Source organism: Choloepus didactylus, chromosome 14 (genome assembly GCF_015220235.1).
Source record: "Choloepus didactylus isolate mChoDid1 chromosome 14, mChoDid1.pri, whole genome shotgun sequence".
In the NCBI taxonomy this organism is placed as follows: Eukaryota; Metazoa; Chordata; class Mammalia; order Pilosa; family Megalonychidae; genus Choloepus; species Choloepus didactylus.
The window spans coordinates 23,638,342-23,657,523 of NC_051320.1; the positions used below are offsets into that span (position 1 = coordinate 23,638,342).

Here is a 19,182-nt window from a genome sequence, read left to right on the forward strand (position 1 = left end):
AGTCTGAGTAATTGTATTTGTAATTAACATAGACAGAGACAAATAACTTCCTGTAGAACAAACATAAACAATGGAATTAATACCAAGTCCCAGAACGATTTTAGGTATAATGTATGTAACGTAAAAAAAAAGTTACATTCTTTGTGGTATGGTAGGAGCATATTAGAAGCAATGAAGTTATTTCAGGGTATTTGATTTTTCTGTTCCTTTGTTTTATTTCATCTGGAAATGTTTTTGTTTGTTTGTTTTTTTTAAATAAATAAAGTTCAAAAAAACAAAGGAATATATATATGTCTGTGGCCATAACTAAGTAGCTACCTTGCAGGAAAGTGTTTCCTTCATGTTAGCAATTGAAAAAAATATATAAGCTAGCATGAGGGAAATACGCTGTGTTATATGTAGCACAGATTTTAGATCCTGGCATTTCCAAGTCTTTTCTTCTCTCCCATTTCATTCTTTTGCGTCTTCATGGTTAACCATTCATTTGTCCTCAAAATCATCTCTTCTTGCCTTTAGCAATATCTTCCTCCACTGAGTATTTTCTTTTAACTCTACATTTTAAATTTCATGCAAACCACAGATCCTCCCTTTTACCCATAAACATACTCAAATCTTTTTATTCTAAAGAAAGTATCTTCCCTCAACTTCGCCACCACTATGGATCATTTTCCTTCCTCTTTCTATCAAATTTCTCAAAGGAATAACCAGTATTCTTCTATATTACTTTTTCCTCCCTTCTTTGGAAGTTTCACAAAAGAAATGAAAACATTTTCTGATTTTATTTTTAGGCTTTGAAGCAGACAGCCTTGGGTTGGAACCTTCATCACTTCCTAGGAAGTTAACAATCTCAGTGCTTCATTTTCTCATTTGTAAAAAAGAGACAAAAACAGTAACCACACCTCCCAATGTCTAGGTGAAGATTAAATGTGAAACGCACATAAAGCACACAAAATCATTCCTGGTACACAGAAAGTATTTAATACAGTCAGACATTATTATTCTCTATGCTTCTTTTCTAATTCTTCCTTATAAGTGTCATCTAAATATAAATGCTAATTTCTGGTTTCAAACTGGTGAATTTACCTTCTACTACCTCGACAAATCACACTGAAATTACCAGGAAAAATATAAATGAGAGACAATGTCTGTAATAGTATTGGAAGGCTGAGAATACTATAAATGGATTCAAAACTTTGAGAAATTCCTAGAAAATATGAAAGGTTCAGATCAAGGGAAAATCTAATAATGTTGAATTGCCTATGCCTGAACACAGGCAAAAGAATAAGCCTACCTAAGAAGCGGCTGTGATTTACCACGTGGTTCTAAAAAGCTCCAAAGCCTAGAGCAGCAGGATCTGTGGTATAGGAGGGAAGGTGCTAATCAAAGAGCCTGAGAAACCAAACCAATGTTTATCAACAAACTGCCAGCTGCCTTGATCATCTAGATTTTAATTGAGCACTGCCTAATTAAAGTGGAGGAACTGCTTGGTAGGTCTCCTAATATAAGTAAGGTAGGAGGGGAAAGAGCAGTAACCCAGCTAACTAGGAGTGTTGAAATAAATATGGAAGGAAAATCAACTTAGCACTGCAGTGGAATATCCTAAAGTTCTAGACTTCCACTCTATCTGTCTCTACTTAATATTGCTAATTAAAGTCCTAATTGAATGAAGACAGCCTAAGATTCCCTGGCAAAGGTTGAGACAGTTGGAACAAACCAAGTATAGACCATAAAATGTTCACAGCATTTGCCCCAAGCTTTCCAAGGCTTCAGCTTGTGCTGACAATACAGTTAAGCCAAATCAACCTACACAGCCAAGGCCCCTGGAGCTACAAAGGCATTAGTTTCTTAGCTCTTTGTTCTGAAATGAGGTTTGCCTTTAGGTTGTAGTCACCTCATGTACTCTGGAGAGGAAAAGCCTCCATGAGAAATGGAAAAGAAATTTACACAATTACTGAGAGAGCTGCTTATAGATTGATCAAATCTAGTCTTTCTATTCTATAAATAGGCAGAAATGTAAAGTCTACTGTTCATAAGTGAAGATGAGGCACAGAATCTGAGCAAAAATGTTTCCTCATGAAACATTTTACATCTGCAACAGCTCTAATTAGTACTCACAGTGAGATGTGAAGAACGCTGCAGCAAAAACAAGGGCAAAGTGCTATGAAACAGAAGCTAATGGATACCAAGTATCCATTGGTAGGGGACCAATTGAACAAATTGTGATACATCCACATAATGGAGTATCAAGCAAAGAGCTATGGGGAAAAAAAAAAGAATGAGGAAAGTCTCTATCAACTGATACAGTATGATTTCCAGTATATATTAAGTGGAGTGAAAAAAAGGATAGATATATTGTATTCCACCAGAAAGTGGAAGAAGGAAAGGGAAATAAGAATATATGTATTTGCTTATTTCTCTGGGGGAAAATAAACACTTACACACAAAGGAATAACAAGATGCTAATGAAAGTGTGACCTACAGAAAGTGGGTCAGTAAAGGAGGAGTGGAGGAAAAAGTTCCCTGAGCACACCTTTTTACATAATTTTGACTTCTGAATCATGTAAATATTCTTCATATTAAAAATTAAATTACATCAAAATAATTAATACAAGTAACTTCTAAATATAGTACTCTCACTCTTCATCCTCAGTAAGAGAAATTCTAAAAACACATATAATTACAAAGAAATCTTGAAATTTAATAGGTTTGTTGTTGAGAATCTGGGTTTTCACTGTGAAAAAAAGAGACATACAAATATGAAAGAAAGAAGATGAGGAGAAACCTTGTGGTGCTGGATTTAATTTGGAACTATCAATTTGAACTGTGACTGTATATTTCCTTATCTCTGCCCACTGGAAGTGCCTACAAGTAATGACACCCCAGTAAGCAAGGAGCATACCTAGCATCCAGATCTTGGTTTCTAAATACAAATGCTCAATAAAAGGAATGAGGACTATGGAGAAACACCTGACTTTAGGTCTGTGGCAAGGGAAAATTAAGATGAACCTGGGAACAGTTCACTGTTCAGAAATATAGGAAATGCTCAAAGACTACTGGAATCACATCAAAAGGAAATAGGAGTTAGCTTACAGGGGTTCCTGCTAGCCAAATCTGGAACAGAGTAATGATGGTAAAGGACGAACATACTGACTAATAAGAGAATTCTTGAGTCCATGGTACTATTTTGAAAAGGGATGGGCTCTTCTCTAAAGAAAAATCTCAATGTTAGAATTGGAAAATCAATATACTGCTGCCCAGTGTAGTACCTGAGTCACATAACGATCATCAACGGATGCTAAAACCACTGAGTGAAGGGATCTTCATATGGTCCCAAAGAATCACTCTCAGATTACTTTTTCATTATAAAAAGGAAAATGTTCCTTTACATTGGAGAGAACTGGTGGTTACCATCATAACAAAATAATGAAACAGCATCACCAAGATCATGGGGCAACCTGTCCTTCCTTATGCACCAGCTGATATAGCGCAATAAGCGTCAACATCATCTATGCTGTATTCTTGCCAAATATGTTTAATCTACATGTAATCGTAAGGAAACCATCAGATCAGTCCAAAATGTTGAGTATTCTGTTAAGATAATTATCTCAGACTCTTCAAAAAAGTAAACATTATGAAAGAGGGGAAAAAAGACAAGAAACCTTGTTCTAGATTAATGACACCAAAGAAACACAAGAGTCAAATGCAATGAGTATACCTAGATTGGATCCTGACTTAGAAAAGGGGGGAAAAATGCCATAAGACACATTTTAGGACAACTTGGAAAAAGTTAAATGTATGTCTGTTAGATATTCTTGAAATAGTATTAATTTTCTTAGGTGTGAAAATGAAATTATGGTTATGTAACTGATGCCCTTATTCTTAGAAGATAAACGCAGAAGTATTTAGGGGTGAAATGTCATGATGTATAAAACCAATTTTCAAAAGGTTCAGCAAATACATACAACATATGTATGTGTGTGTATGCATGTGTTTATTAAAGGACATAAAACAAATATAGCAAAACTGTTAGTGATTAAGGGTATACAGGTGTTCATTGTACTATTCTTTAAACATTTCTATAGGTTTGAAATTTTTCTAAATAAACTGCAGAAAAATGAAAAGGACTTTCACTTCATACACTGTACTAGGGGTTGATGAGCTTTTTCTATGAAGGGCAAGACAGCAAATATTTTAGGCTCTGCAGGCCATTCAGTCTCTGTCACAACTGCTCAACTAGGTCTCTGTAGTACAAAAGCAGTCAAAGGCAATAAGTAAACAAATAAGCAAAGCTATGTGCCAATGAAACTTTACCAAGATAGGCAGCAGGCCAAATTTGGCCTGTAGGCCATAGATTGCCAACCTCTGATCTATATTGTAAGATTTTTAGAGACTCCATAGGCATATAATAATCTTTCTTCCTTCCTTGACTGTAAGTATTTTCTTAAAAAGAAATTCATACTCCCCAATATCATAGTCTCTTTTTTACCCTCCATAGTTTCTCACTTGATAACCTTATGGCTTAAACTATGAATTTTAACAGAATGACCCCCATCTATAGCATCTGCCTTGATAGCTCTTAGCCCAGAGTTCTGTATTTCTATTACACATTCCATAAATATTTCCACATGGATGTTCCATCTGGAGGTGAAATTCAATATGTCAAAATAAAAAGTAGTGCCTTCTTCCCCCAAGACAACTTCCGTTGCAACATGATTCAATTCCACCAACACTATCATCATCCACCTACCCAGTTCACCAAAAAAACAAAACAAAACAAAACAAAACAAAACAAAAAAACGGGAAGACAGTCTGTGCAGAAAAGAGTAACACAACAGGATTGAGATTGCCTATCCTCAGAAAGGCCTGTTTGCAAGGTTGACTTTGGCTAGAGTCTGGGTCCTTAGATTTTGGCAAGGTCCCTGTTAAGAGCGGTTCACTGTACCTATTTATACAAAGAACATGGTTTATGCTTTCCTTCTAGGTACTGAGTCTTTAATAAGCTTCCCTACAGACAACACATGTCACAATCCGAAGCTGCAGGAATTAAGACTTTTGTATCACTCCACTAGAAGAGGACCCTTGGAAGCTTGTGTCAGGTTTCCTCTGGACTTCACTCCATAGGCCTTCTTCCTTTGATTTGGCTCTGTTTTTTGTTTTTGCTGTTTTGTTTTGTTTTGCTGTAGCAAATAATAGCAGTAAGTATGACTATATGCTGGAAGTTAGATAAAGCTGGAGTCCTCTTAGTGAATCACTGAACCTGGGAGTATCCTTGGTGACCCCTAACATACCACCTTCTATTTTCTCTTCTTTACCCAGATATATAATCCGTTGCAGTCTTATTGATTCAACATTCATTATCTCACTTCTCATCCACATTTTCCCCTCCATTTCCACTGCTACTCTCCTATTCAGGGAAAGATTACGGCACTTGTTTCCTACTGGAATTCTCATTTCCCCACTTAGTTCTTAAAGCACAGTTGTGATCACTTCATTTTTTTAGCCCTAAAATCTTCATTGGCAATCCATTTGTGCTAGAATGAAGTCCAAATCCTACACCTGAAATTATGATCATCCATTACTTCTTTAATCTTCTTTTCTATTATACAACATCACATTCACTATACTTCAAATCACCTGCTAATTCCCAAAGCTGCCCATTCTCTCCTCTAGATCTTAACCAATAGAGTTTCTAACACATGAAATGCCACTTCCCTATGTCTATGTGAATCCCAGTTCAAGCATCACCTCCTACATGAAGCCCTTCTGTATCATTCTAGATAAAAATAATCACTTTGTTTCCTGAATTTTAATAGGATTTTAGCTGTTTCTTTCTTATGGCACTTATCACTTTCTGTCTTGTACTAGAGTCTCACATACATAAATTTCATAATCCCTTTCCTTAAAAGTACAGTGTATCTTGATTAATTTTGGTATTCCCCTATACTGCCATGCAACTCTATATACTCCATAAGTATATGCTGAATGACAGATGAATGAATAAATGAAAGAAAGAGAAGACAGTCAGACGAATACCTGTTTATAGTGCTGTGCTAATGGAGGAAATATATTCTTAGAAATGATGCTATAAAAGGGAGTTAGGTAGAACTGGAACAGTACTATTCTTATTCAAGACCCATACTGTTCATTTAAACATATTTCTAGAAGTATATTTAGCAAAGTACTATTCTTAGCCCTATGTAATAAACCACAAATTAAATAAGTTTCACTGGACTTAAATCTATTCCCATCCATAATACTGTTTTTCAAAAATAGCAAATTACTAACAAACTTCATAACACTTATAATACAAGCCATAAGATTGAAATTGACCCTACATCAACTGTAAGTTAGCTTATGATAATAAAGGTATGAGAAATCAAGTTATTTTCCAACAAAGATATGAAATACTCAAAAGCAAATCATTTAAACATACCAGTTTATAAAGTTTAGCTCAATTAGGAGCATGGAAAATATAACCCTGCCCCTCTCCCACCTAAAACAAAAAGAAAAAATGAAATGGTATCAATTTTCCTTAATTGGGTAGGAATACTGGGTTTTTATAAGACTGTAAGTGAAGGAGGAGAAAAAAGGAGGCACTCTTTTATAATTAAAGATATTTAAATGTTTCTGCACACACACACACAAATCACTTATTTGAAAAAAATTTATAATTTTGCCCTTTTTGTTCTGCACACTATAAAGACAGTCTCCATGGTCAGATGAAATTCTATAAGACAGAATAAACTAATTTAAAGTGAAGTACAATACCTCCAACAACTATGTTCACCATTTCTTCTACAATGCTCTGGACAATGTCTTGTGGCTTTTCCTCACATTCATGGTTTTCTCCATCATATAATATATCATGTTTAGACAATGCTTTAAAATAGAAAAATTCAAGAGAACATTATTTTAAATTTTTGGAAATTTTTCTTAAACATTTATGATCAAAAACTTTCCTAGAAAATGCAGAATAAAAGAAAAAATCAAATAGATATATGAAACTTTAAGTACTCACATGTTAGAAAAAGTTAAACCTTCAAAAATACTAATCAGACCACAAGTAAAAATATTTTCCAAATCCAATTTTAACAATGACTCATTTAACAAACTTGTAGTGATTATTCCAACTTAATTGCATTTTCTAGATTATTCCTTTATGAATCAAAAATTACAAAAGTATTTTAAATGGAACATTTCTAACATGTACCAAAGACTTCTCCCTAATGAACAATTTATTAAACGTAATTAAAGCTTGTTTTGATTATTCACTCTAATCAGTAATAACAAGATTAACACTGTGCTCTAATACAATAAGGTCCTTGAGGAAGCAGAGACAAGGCTGTCTGAGCCTCCACCAGTGCCTCTCCAGCCCTTCTTTACTATTTTTTGCCCCAAAAGAAATATTTCTACTGTAAAACTAAACTGAAGTTAAAAAATCATTCTGTAATTTAAAATTAATCAGAAACAGATATAACTCCAAACAGATCTTCTGAACAGCACAAGAGAAATTGATACTGTCTGGATAGAGTTCCACTAAAAGCCAACGAAACTTGACATGCCAGTTAGACTACTATAGACAAACACAGGGTTTTTGCAGGGTTTTTCTGAAATGCTGGTAATACATCAAGAAGGCTTAATCAGCACATTTAGTATGCTTTGGGATCTGGAACTCTATCCTGGGAGCCACTGACATATACCAAATGCCATCCGACTGCACAGTAACTGGTAGTGTGGCTGTCTCCAATGCCTCCCACAGCCACACATTACATAAAGGACACTACTCATAATGCTGGCTTCCAGAAGCCTATCCACCGTATATATCCCTGCTCCTCATCTACTGACTGTTGCATTCTACAAAATATTGAACACTGAAAGGTGAAACTTGATAAATAATAAGCATGTCAAAGCAGTAACCTTATTTTATAAAAAATCCAAATACAACAGCATTTCAATCCCTCTGTATAGTAAAAATATGAGTGTGTTGACAATTGCCCACCATGATTACACTTTTTATTTTTGTACAGTAGAGTTTGCTAAAATTAGTCTAAAAATTAGAATGCCATATATAGGATCACTACCTAAAAGTGTGCACAAAATGACTAGTGAATTAAAAGTAAATTCTCATATTAATTACCTATTAGCAGACAGATTAAAACAACAGTGATTTTTTATTAGAGTAACAGTAATATTCACGGGACAAAGAAAATACTTAGAGAACGATTACGTCCAAAGTCACACAGTAATTGACAGAGATGTGATTCAAACCAGGTGATCTAACTCCAGTGTGTGCACCTTAACCAATGGCTCTCAAGCAGAGTTTTCCTTTTATATCAGCTATTAGCAGAAAAACACCTTTCAAGCCCAAATCATCATGACCATGCCAAAGGAAACTACGTCTTAAAATCTGTAGCCTATAATACACCTAGAGTGGTGCTTCATACACCGAAGATGCTTCCACTCTTTGGGGCCCGAGCCCAAGTCGACTCCCTGTTAGAAAATTTCCCTCCATTTTCCAGCTAGCCGATTGCTACCCCTAAAACATCATCATTTCCTCTAGGAAGCAATTTAATAACTCCCAGCAGAAGAATTACCTTGGGCAAGCCACTTTTAGGACACTAATCACGTTTTACTTCATTTATGCACACCTGACCCAGAGGAAACTAACAGCAATGGTTGTATCTTGGTCACTTTTCAACTCCAAGTCCTAGCACAGAGACTAGGACACAGCATGCCCACTGAATGCATGGATGAACAAATAAAGGAATGAACAAAGTCCCAACTTAATTAAAAGATTCGCCCTTTGAATCAGCTCCTTTATAAACACACACTGAGAAATAGGGAAAATTCTGGCAAGGACAGTTAGCTGGAATAGTGTGAATACTTGGTGTATCAAAATCATCTCATTTAAAATAAACAGTAAAGTACTATCAAAATAGTAAAAAGAAACCTTTCTATTCATGCTACTGCTGTTGTTCATATCATTGTTGTAGAAAAGATTCAGAAAAAAATCAAGAGCTGAAAACATATTATAGAAGCCTTTCCTCAAAGTGAAGTAAAAACAAGATTTCAGATGAATTGTAACAAGGCCCTAAACATCCTAGTTCTAAACAGCCACACTGGAGAGGCAACAGAATTTCCATTATATTTTAACAAGCTAAGGAGAAACAAAGCAAACAACCCAAACTCCCTGGGAGTTTCATAGGACTGTTAAAGCTGAAAATAATGCTTGAAAAAAAATGACTTCATATTATTTTTCAAATAATAAATTTTTAAATAAATACACATAATTTAATTTTTGTAATCCTGTAAATTATTTCTTATAAATGAATTTATGTAAGAGAAAACACTGGCAGAGAACATTTCAATTTCAGTGTTATAATCATCAGGATATAATAAAAATAAATAAAATTTGGTTTGTTACTCAAAAGATTTGTTTTTATATTTAATTTCAGGACATTTTTTAACCACAATCATAATTTATTTTCTAAACTGATAATGTAATGATTACCTAAAATGTTCGGGCATATTCCATAAAACCTTACTTAAAAGGTCCCTTGTTTGGTATGAAACTAATCTTTTAAAAAAACCTGAAGGTCCTATATAACATGTTAACAGACATTTATGACCCTCTTTAAAAACATATCTCCTCCAAAGCAAGTCTATAAATCATACTATTCATAAGATGCTAACGAACACACAGAATCATTACACACATCTTATGCGTAAGGACAAATTAACTCTGCCACCCAGGATGGAAAAAGTACACAATTATCACAGTATGTCTGATATTCATTAACTTATATTACCCTTTCCACATAGCTTCAGCAAAAACTCTCATCCCTACACAATTCCCCTTAACACACACACAAACACACACATATATACCCCATATCCCCTTCTCAAGATTACTTTCAGCTGCAGTTGCCTGATCAGCTTCGGTCTGTTCATTTTCTGCACTGGAAATATCAGATCCATTTTCAGGCTCTGTGTCATCCTGAAGGCTTTTATCCACATCATTTGTCTGGGGTTCAAGATCCCCTTCATGGTCTTGGGATATGTGGTCAACAGTCTGAGGAGGCAGATATCTAAGCTGAGGTGATTCGGGCTCATAATGGCTGACTGGAGAGTGCAACAGGTGATGATGCTGCCGATGCCTCTCTTTTTCCAATTGTTTGGCTTCCTGCAACTGGAAAGAAATAGAATCATTTCTAAAATTTAGTAAATAAGTTTAAAATTTTGGAGAGATCCAACTATAAAGTGCCACCTTGTCTCTAGGCTTGGAAATTATAGTTGATCAGAAACAAAGAATATTAAAAAAACACACTATAAACACACACAAAAACAAGTTAACAGTGGTTACTTTTAGAGGGTTGGAAACTGGTACATGAGAACAGAGATGGAAAACTTTCACTGTATATCCTTTCCACCCCTTATGGTATTTGAAATGATGTGAACTCGTTACCTAAACATGAAACACTAATGTTTTAAAAAGCCTCCGAGTAATAACTGGTTGTGGCCATCAGTGGATTTACCTAAAATCAAACAAAGTTCCACTAAGGAAGAAAAAATTCTGAAAGCCAGTATGAAATTGGGCAGGGAAAATAAAAAGTACGTGTGTGTTTATGTATATACATATGTATTTTTTTCTTATATAAACAAAGTCTATGAAGATATATAAAAAATCAGTAGCAATGGATAACTAAGGAGGGTGGGGGATTGGGAAATGACCAAATGGGCGACAAGTGTGGGAGGCAGACTTTTTTTATACCCCTTCTGTAGCATGTTCTTACATCACCTTGTCAAACATATCTGCTTTAACTAAAAATAAAAAAACTTACATTTAATAAATAAAACTGCAACATGGGCCTAATGCCTCTGCCCAATCATTCTTCTATTTAGTATAAAAAACCGTATCTACCAATGTCAAATTTTATTTTAGAAAACCTGTCATTACATATATGTATATAATACCACCTATAAAATCAGTTCACTTACAACATACAAAAACAGTAACAATCAGGGTCACAAGGTCTCATTTTTTAGCACTTTACTATTCTCACACATACCTCTTTTGGTCTTGATAAACTGATAATAATGCGTCTAAGAGAATTAATTTCCACCAAGATAAATATTTTTCAATATTAGTATGAACATCTTATTTTCCCCAGTAATATGCCAGGTTACGTAGAAATACCAGAAGTAATTCTATGAATTTATAAAATAAATTTGAATTAAAATGTTTTAATGCCTAAAAGGTAGGAAAGGAAGAGTGCTAAAGTCAAATTCCTCATTTTACAGAGAAGGAAACTGGTAGGCATGACTAGCTGCACAGATGCAATCAGAAAAGAATTCTCAGACCAATGTTTTTGCCCATTCGTGCAAGGTCAATTTCCAAATTAAAAGTGAAGAAAGTAAGACGTAATCAAATGCCACCCACAGTAGAACTTCAACCAATTTGCACCATGATTTAGTGAGGTTAGCACATGCTCTGGAATCACAGACAGGCATGGGATCAAATTAAAGCTTTTCATACTTATTCCAGAGTTGTAAAACAGCAATATCCTTGGAAAAAAAGAGGAACTTTATGCAACGAAAATAAAGACGTTTAAACATTTCATCTGTACTTTTTGTGCTTTCTAAATCAGACTTTCTCAACCTCAGCACTAACTACATTTACAATACCTAGCCAAGTAACCAAATAGACTATAGTACATCCTGGAGTACTAGCATCTGAAAAACAAAACAAAGCAAAACACAAATAATGAAGATCTCTAAGAAGTGACATGAAGTTTTCCAGTACATAAAGTGGTAAACAAGAAAAACAAAGTTCAAAGGAGTGTCTAAAGCATGAGCGGTAGCTTGATGGCCACCAACGATCTCTATCTCTTGATTTTCACTCCCTTGTATAGTCCTGTCCCTATTGGACTAGGGATGGTCTGTGTGACCACGTCTATGATGGATTATAAAAGACAATGCAATTTCTGTTCTGTTATTCTCTCTCTTGGATCATCCATCCTGGAAGAAGCTAGCTGCTATGGTCACAAGTATTCCTATGAGATCTATGTGACAGGAACTGGGGCCTTGGGTCAACAGACAGTAAGTCAAAAAATAAGCTCTTTAACCAAAAGCCATATGAAGGAACTTAGAAGCACATTCTAGCCCAATCTAGCCTTTAAATGACTGCAGGCCCAGCTGATATCATGACGACAACCTCATGAAAAACCTGAGCCAAAACCACCTGGCTAAGCCACTCTTGTATTATGGACCCTCAGAAACTGTGAGAAATGATAAATGCTTGTTATTTTAGAAGCAGTTAAGTTTGGGGATAATTTGTTATGCAACAGGTAACTATCACAGAATACTATCACTCATATAAGAAAGGATGAAATACAAAACTATATACGTATCTGCTCATTTGTGCTTTAAAAAAAAAATGCAGGAAAAATAAACCAGAAACTAAAGAGATTAGCTAGACCCAAAGAGTACAAAGAAAGAAGGAATAGTGGTGGAAAGAGAAGGGTCTGGCATGTCTCTGAATAGATCTTCTGTATAGCTCTTACTCTTAAATCATAGCAATGTTTTACATACTCAAAAAGTAAATAAGTAATATAAACCAACAAGGATGTAGGGGGGTACCAAAATGGAAAACAGACAGGGACAAATGGCCTAACTGTATTACAAATAACATTAGCTCACTGGAAAGTATGGAGAAGAACGAACCTATAAAATTTTGGAGGACACTATTTTAACTGGATATCATAAAGCTGAAGACAGAAAGAACTGGACACAAATGTTTGCTTCTCACAGCAGCATGGTATGGGTTCACAATTCCAGAACTACTTTATGTGTATACAGGAGTGAACAAATAATGTATTATCGAAAATGAAGCCAGGTTTCTCACTATTGAGGAAAGAAGTTACAAATAAAGAAAGGAAGAAAGGTGAAATGAAACAGGTGGTGGACTGGAATTAGAAGTATCAATATGAAAACATCACTTTATTAATATATACAGACAGTTACATACATACAGGTGTGGGGGTGAGGGGTGGGGGTCATATATATATTCCTAGTTCTACCTGCTGTGAGAGGGCCTAGAAGCAGTAACACAGCAGAAGCAATGAATGCACTTAGCACTCAGATTTTGGTTTCTAAACACCATTCGCCAGTCAAAGAAATCAGTACTCCTTGGAGAAAGGCTGATTCCAAGACTGAAGCAGGGAAATTTCAAGATTAATCTGGAATATCTTGAGGTTCCAGAAAGTAAGGAAGTGCTCAAAAAAGGATGGGATCTTGACAAAAGGACACAAGGCTAAAGTTGGAATAATCGGAGCAAAATAAATAAATGATTACAGTGTTGGATTATAACCCACAGAATAAATTCAGTATCCACAAGTCCACACTGATTAAAATAAATAACTGAATAAATAAATAAATGGGAAGGAAGAATTCCAGTTAACTAATAAAGCAGGAACTGAAGCAGTTCTGTGAAGAAGTAGACAACACAGAGAGCCAATAAAAAGAGGCCACCATTGGGTTCTTTTATATCACACCTAGATTTTAGCCCTATGGAACTCATGCAAGACTATTAAACTACATTACCGTAAGATAATAAATGTGAGTTATTCTTAAAAAAAAAAAAAAAAAAAACAGAAAATCATCATTAGGCAAATACCACAGTTAAAACCCCTGCCAACAAGATGCAGTGATGGATACCAAAATCAGTGGGGGGAAAGTTTGAGGAGAAACCAGATATTTGCAGTTTCAACGTATTTCTCTCAAGATACTTACTAACTGTAAAAGAAAATAGTAACTTTACAATGAGGAAAACTGGCAGACACCACCTTAACCAAGTGACCAAGGTTAACATTACCCATAATAAGACATATCACATCATGAAGTCACAATAGGATGCATTGAAAAGGATATATCACTTGTGAGGTGTTCTAGCCCCAACCCATACCCTTATTCTAATCATAAGAAAACATAAGACAAAACAAATTGATCAATACTCTTCAAAAGTGCCGAGGTCGTAAAAGCCAAGGAAAGACTGAGGAAATGTCATAGACTGGAAAAGACCAAGAAGATCTTTAGAAGACATATCAACTAAACATGTATTAAATGTAATACGGAATCCTTGATTGGTTCCTGAAACAGGAAAAGGACATTAATAGGAAAACTGGTGAAATTCAAATAAGAGGTGTAATTTAGTTAATAGTATTGTGCCAGTGTTGATTTTCTGCTTTTGATAACTGTACTATTGTTTTGTAAGATGTTAGCAATAGGGGATGTGGGATGAAAAGTAAAAGAGATCTCTGTAATATTTTTTCTACTTTTTACATCACAAATCAGTTCAAACTAAAAAATTAGAAAAAGAGTAAAATCCCTAAATTATTTTTTTAATTATAAACACCTACGTAATTTTTTAAAAGAAGGTTCTCTAGCTGATCAATCTGAAGGAATTCAGAGTATAAAGAGTAACATGGCCCTTTAACATATGGGAGAAAAAATGTGTCTCATCAACATAGAAATGCTTTATTTTTTTAGAGTTCAATCAATAAATAATTTTATACCAGAACAGATCAAATTAGGTAGTTTTTAAAATCTACATTACACTTGACTACTGAGCTTGAGTGAAGTAAAAAGATCAATTCATAAACACTTCCATGAGGAAGATGGCAACTAATCTTTCCATTCTATTTGTAAATAAGAACATATTTTGTCCAAAGTCAAGTCAATAAACCTCAACAAACAAAACAAAACACCATACCACCACCAATTACCAGTAAGTAGAACATTTTTCTCTACAGGCACAAAGATTTCACTATAACTACTGTAACGTCCTTTCTACAGTTGATTTATGTTTTGAGGTGTTCCATACAATTTCTCTCTTTTTTAAATACTTACTGCTTGGTTTTCCATACGTGCAAAGATAACATTTAGCATCTGAGTAAGAGTAGCTTTGGCTGTTGTCTGATTGATGAGATTTTTGCTTGCTAAATATATATTGTAACATGTTCTCACAGCTTGCAATACAGTTCCTTCATGAATTTCTATGTGTTGAGATGTTACTGCAGTAAGTAAAGCCTTAAAAGAAAAAAAAAGACAAAAAGTTAAAGTAATTTTCTATATCCAGAGTTTCAGCACCCCCAAAAAAGTGTAGTTTTTTTGTATTGGAGTTAGAACTTTCTGATACCTTTCCCACTTTCAGGTAGTAAACATGGAATTTCTACCTGTCTTAGGTAGAGTATGTCATTAACTGTTAGGTTATTTCATGTCTTCCTCAAATGAGACATAGTTTCCACATAATCCTCCCAATTCCAGAACATTAGAAAACCATTTAATTAGTTGTTTCAACTCAGCTTTCATTTTAATAGAAAAGTTATTCAATTTAGTTTATAAAAATGCAGAGCATTAAAACTGTCAGCAGAGTGCAGACATGTCTCATATAATAGATCTGTTGAACTATATTGTCAACTTGGAGGAAATACATTGTCTCTTATTAACCTTCACCCAGAACTTCTTATGGACTAGACTAAATGTGTTGCTGTTGTTATTGTTGAAGATATTTATGTTTTAGAACAAAGCATTTAAAAGAATCCCAAGACGAATCCTCCAAAAAAGTGAAAAAATTCATAAATGTGAATTTTCACACATCAGGTTACTTCCAGTTTCCCAAGAGAAATGACTCTTATCTTTCATCCTTTTTATATTGTACAAAGCTACGCAGTCAGTATTAATGAATATATACTAAATAAATCATAAATGACATGAAATTGTAAGTGATAGTCCAAATTGGACAGTTTTTTCTATAATAAAGATATGGGGTTTCAGATTTTAAAAATATGTTATGAATAATATTCACTTTACATAATTAATTACCTTTATTATCTGCAACTGAACTCCTTCATCTGTTTGAGGACCTTGGAAACAGCCACAGATTGTTTCAATAATTCTATCAATTAATTTTTTGCCTGGTGTTGTACTATCTGGAGCATTGCCAGTCAAGTGCCCATAAGCAATAAGTTTCTGAAATGGAGAAAGAAAATGAAGATCCTAAATAAGCTAACTAATATAATATACTAATTAAGTTGACATATCTATCAATTGAATATATATTGAAATTTTTACATAAAAACATTAAGGTATAATTAAAGTCAGAGGCTATACCAACTTTTTCTGAAAAAAGTTTATCTATAAACAACTGAAATTATTTACACTGCAATAACCGCAATAAACACATCAATAACCATAACAAAACCATCAGGCAACTTCAAAATAGCGGGACCTTGAGTATCTATCTCTGATATGTTAGAACAGTTTACTGCTTTCTATCTAAACAAGGTTTTATTAATACTGCTTTTCTGAAAATTATCTTAACTCTTTTAAGGAACTCAAAATCTCTTTCCAGATTAGATCTATCAATATGCAGTAAATACAGTTCCAACACATTGGCTACAATACATCATAGATTTGCTCATTCATCATTACTATTATAGCCCTGGAAGGAAGGTCTTAAATATTATAATACTAATTTTCAGGGAAAACAAGGTCACAAATTAGATGAACGTATCCTTCACCTCTCATAAGGACAAACCTTACAGTTTTTTTGTAACTACTGCATTGAGAGTTGATAAGGTATACTCCACAAACAGTGAGGACACCTGAAAAGGACCCCTCAATCTGGAGGCCTGTCTTCAAAATATTTAAGAAGAATCTGTGTGTGTGTGTGTGTGTGTGTCTATGTATGTGTAACTGAAGATGAAAGATTAAAGGAATTTTTCTTAGATATGTGAATGTCTAGGGCTTTCATGAAAAAACCGTGAATCACAATTGTGATTAACGTTTTAGAAACATATTCAAAAGAAACAGTTTTTAGATAATGCCACATTATACATACCTGTAAACAATCGAGAGACGTACTAACTATGCGGGGACATTTGGACTGGCATGCTAACTCAAAGGGTAAGAAGTACTTGTCTGCTTCAATAAAATTAGTCTTTGATTTCACTGGTGGAAGGGTGCTTGATCCAACTTTTGCTTCTCCTTGAGGAGGACTAAATGAAAAGCAGAGATCTCATTAGAATATCACATTTATCGTATTGATGAAAAGTTATATAGAAATATAGTCTTGTAGTTCCAAAAGGGACTTTGTTAAAACCAGTCCTCCAACTTTCCATATTTCATAAGGAATCCAAAGCCCAGAGAAGTTAAGTGATTTGCCACAAGATTGAAAACTGGTGAGATGTTATGAAATATAAGACACTGGATTCTAGACTAATACTCTTTCCAAAAATCTCAAGGCATTTCTACTATGGAAATATTCAATTTTAATAAATTTATCATAATACTTTAAAAAGCAATGGGACTTGTCCTTAAAGTAAAACTGCACTTTTGAGTTGTTCAATATTTTCTCAAAGAGGTCAATATCGAAGAAACCTAAAAAAATTTCTATAAATGAACAGTCTTTGATAAAGGATTTTACAGTATATTTTGTGTTACTTCAGAAATATCCTTGTATACTTACTTATACAATATCTTATTACAATTTTAAGTATGCTTACAATTATATATCTTAAAAACTATTTTTCTAAAAGGTTGATTTTTCTAGAAATCACATGCAGAAAATTTGCCATACTAAAAAACAGATTATTGTGTTATAATTTTGGCCAAGATTATCAAGTCTAGAAATCATTTTCACTAAAGAAAAGAAACAACACAAACCTTTGTTTTTCAGTTTCTTCTTTTATTTCCTCTGAAAGAAAAAAAAAGAAACATACATTAGGAAACCTGACAATAGAAAGATCATTAAGTAATCTGATTAGTATAAACTAATTTGTAACTTCTATGAAAAGTTGGGAAGAATGCAAATTCAAAACAAATTAGGTATGAAAATTCTTTTGGCTCAATGTATTAATTTACTAGAATAATAAAATTTTATAAAATTACACAAAGAACATACATAACAAGCAAAAGGATAGACAGAATTGTGTATTACTAATTCCCAAAGCATTTCCTTTCTGTCAAGTAACTACTTATAACTACCGGAAGCATTACTATTAATAACAGAATATTATGCATATTGATTTGAAGTCACAAAATATACAGCCTGTGATGAGTGAGGCAGGAAAATCCTCAATGCACCAGAGTTATGACTGCAAGAACTACTACTTGAATATGTATATTTGTATTGATATTTAACCATTTTTTCTATTTATGGCTATACAAGGCACTATAAAATAAACATGTCAAACATAATGGGGAATTTTCTCTTTTCCTATTTGTGCCATAAGGGTTGAGGTAAATTAGACGAATACTACTTGGAATGGAAGATCCTTAAATTTAATTAGCAATTTTACATATACTATTCACATGTATTAACATATTTCAGTCTTACAACAATTCTATGAGGTATGTACTGGTATTATATCTTCATTTTAAAGATTAGAAAACTGAGGAACAGAAATTGAATAATGTGTCAAAAGGTTACATGACCTCGGTCATGATTAATGGCTAATTAGCTACTGTGGCTAATCAGGTTTTACCAGTTTTCAAGCTTAAGTAATCTTACTCTAGACCTTGGTTTATTAATCATTCTGCTATATATGTGCATCTATGAATATTGAGTAAAATGTGTTAAATTTGGGAATTATAAGCAAATGCTAGCCTATAAATTTAATATTTTTATAATCTATCATTTATTGAGCACCTTCCACGTACCAGGAACTATATTAAGCTCTTTAAAAAGTAACTTGACCAAATCAACTTGCCAGAGATATACAGCATTTATTCATTACCTACTCTGTGCCAGGCACTTGATGTTCAGTTTCAGATCAGTATTTCAGTCTAGTTCTCTGTAGACCAAAGCTCTTCCCATTTTACAAGTGGTAGGGGTGAAATAATATAAAATTACTATCTGCAGCTATTTAAAATACCACTTAATAAAGGTTCACAAGGTCTGGTAGTCAAGATCTGTATAGCAGCTACTAAAAGTGCATTGCTCAACAATTAAAGATAATTTAAATTGCATTTAAAAATATAGTACCCATGGGTGAAAAATGATGAATCAAGTGCCACAAATTTTCATAAAACAGTTTGAAAAAATTTTCACTTCATTATTTACAAGGCTGAGATATTATTACAAACCAGGCAAGGTAGAAAAAGATTCAAGGCAGGAAGGGG

General features: G+C 33.9%; 1 protein-coding gene across 2 annotated transcripts in view; it reads right to left on the reverse strand.

The window, feature by feature from the left end:
* ARFGEF1 (ADP ribosylation factor guanine nucleotide exchange factor 1) overlaps positions 1-19,182 on the reverse strand; it is a 193,433-nt gene that overhangs the window by 98,377 nt on the left and 75,874 nt on the right. Inside the window, exons 2-7 of one of the 2 annotated variants that reach the window (XM_037802577.1) lie at positions 17,725-17,755; positions 16,901-17,057; positions 15,883-16,029; positions 14,908-15,087; positions 9,913-10,189; positions 6,769-6,879 (exon numbers count right to left, since the gene is read on the reverse strand). In XM_037802577.1, coding sequence (XP_037658505.1) covers positions 6,769-6,879; positions 9,913-10,189; positions 14,908-15,087; positions 15,883-16,029; positions 16,901-17,057; positions 17,725-17,755 — 903 coding nt within the window. Of the gene's footprint in view, positions 1-6,768; positions 6,880-9,888; positions 10,190-14,907; positions 15,088-15,882; positions 16,030-16,900; positions 17,058-17,724; positions 17,756-19,182 lie in introns of both variants that reach the window. The other variant, XM_037802576.1, reaches the window with a different exon arrangement.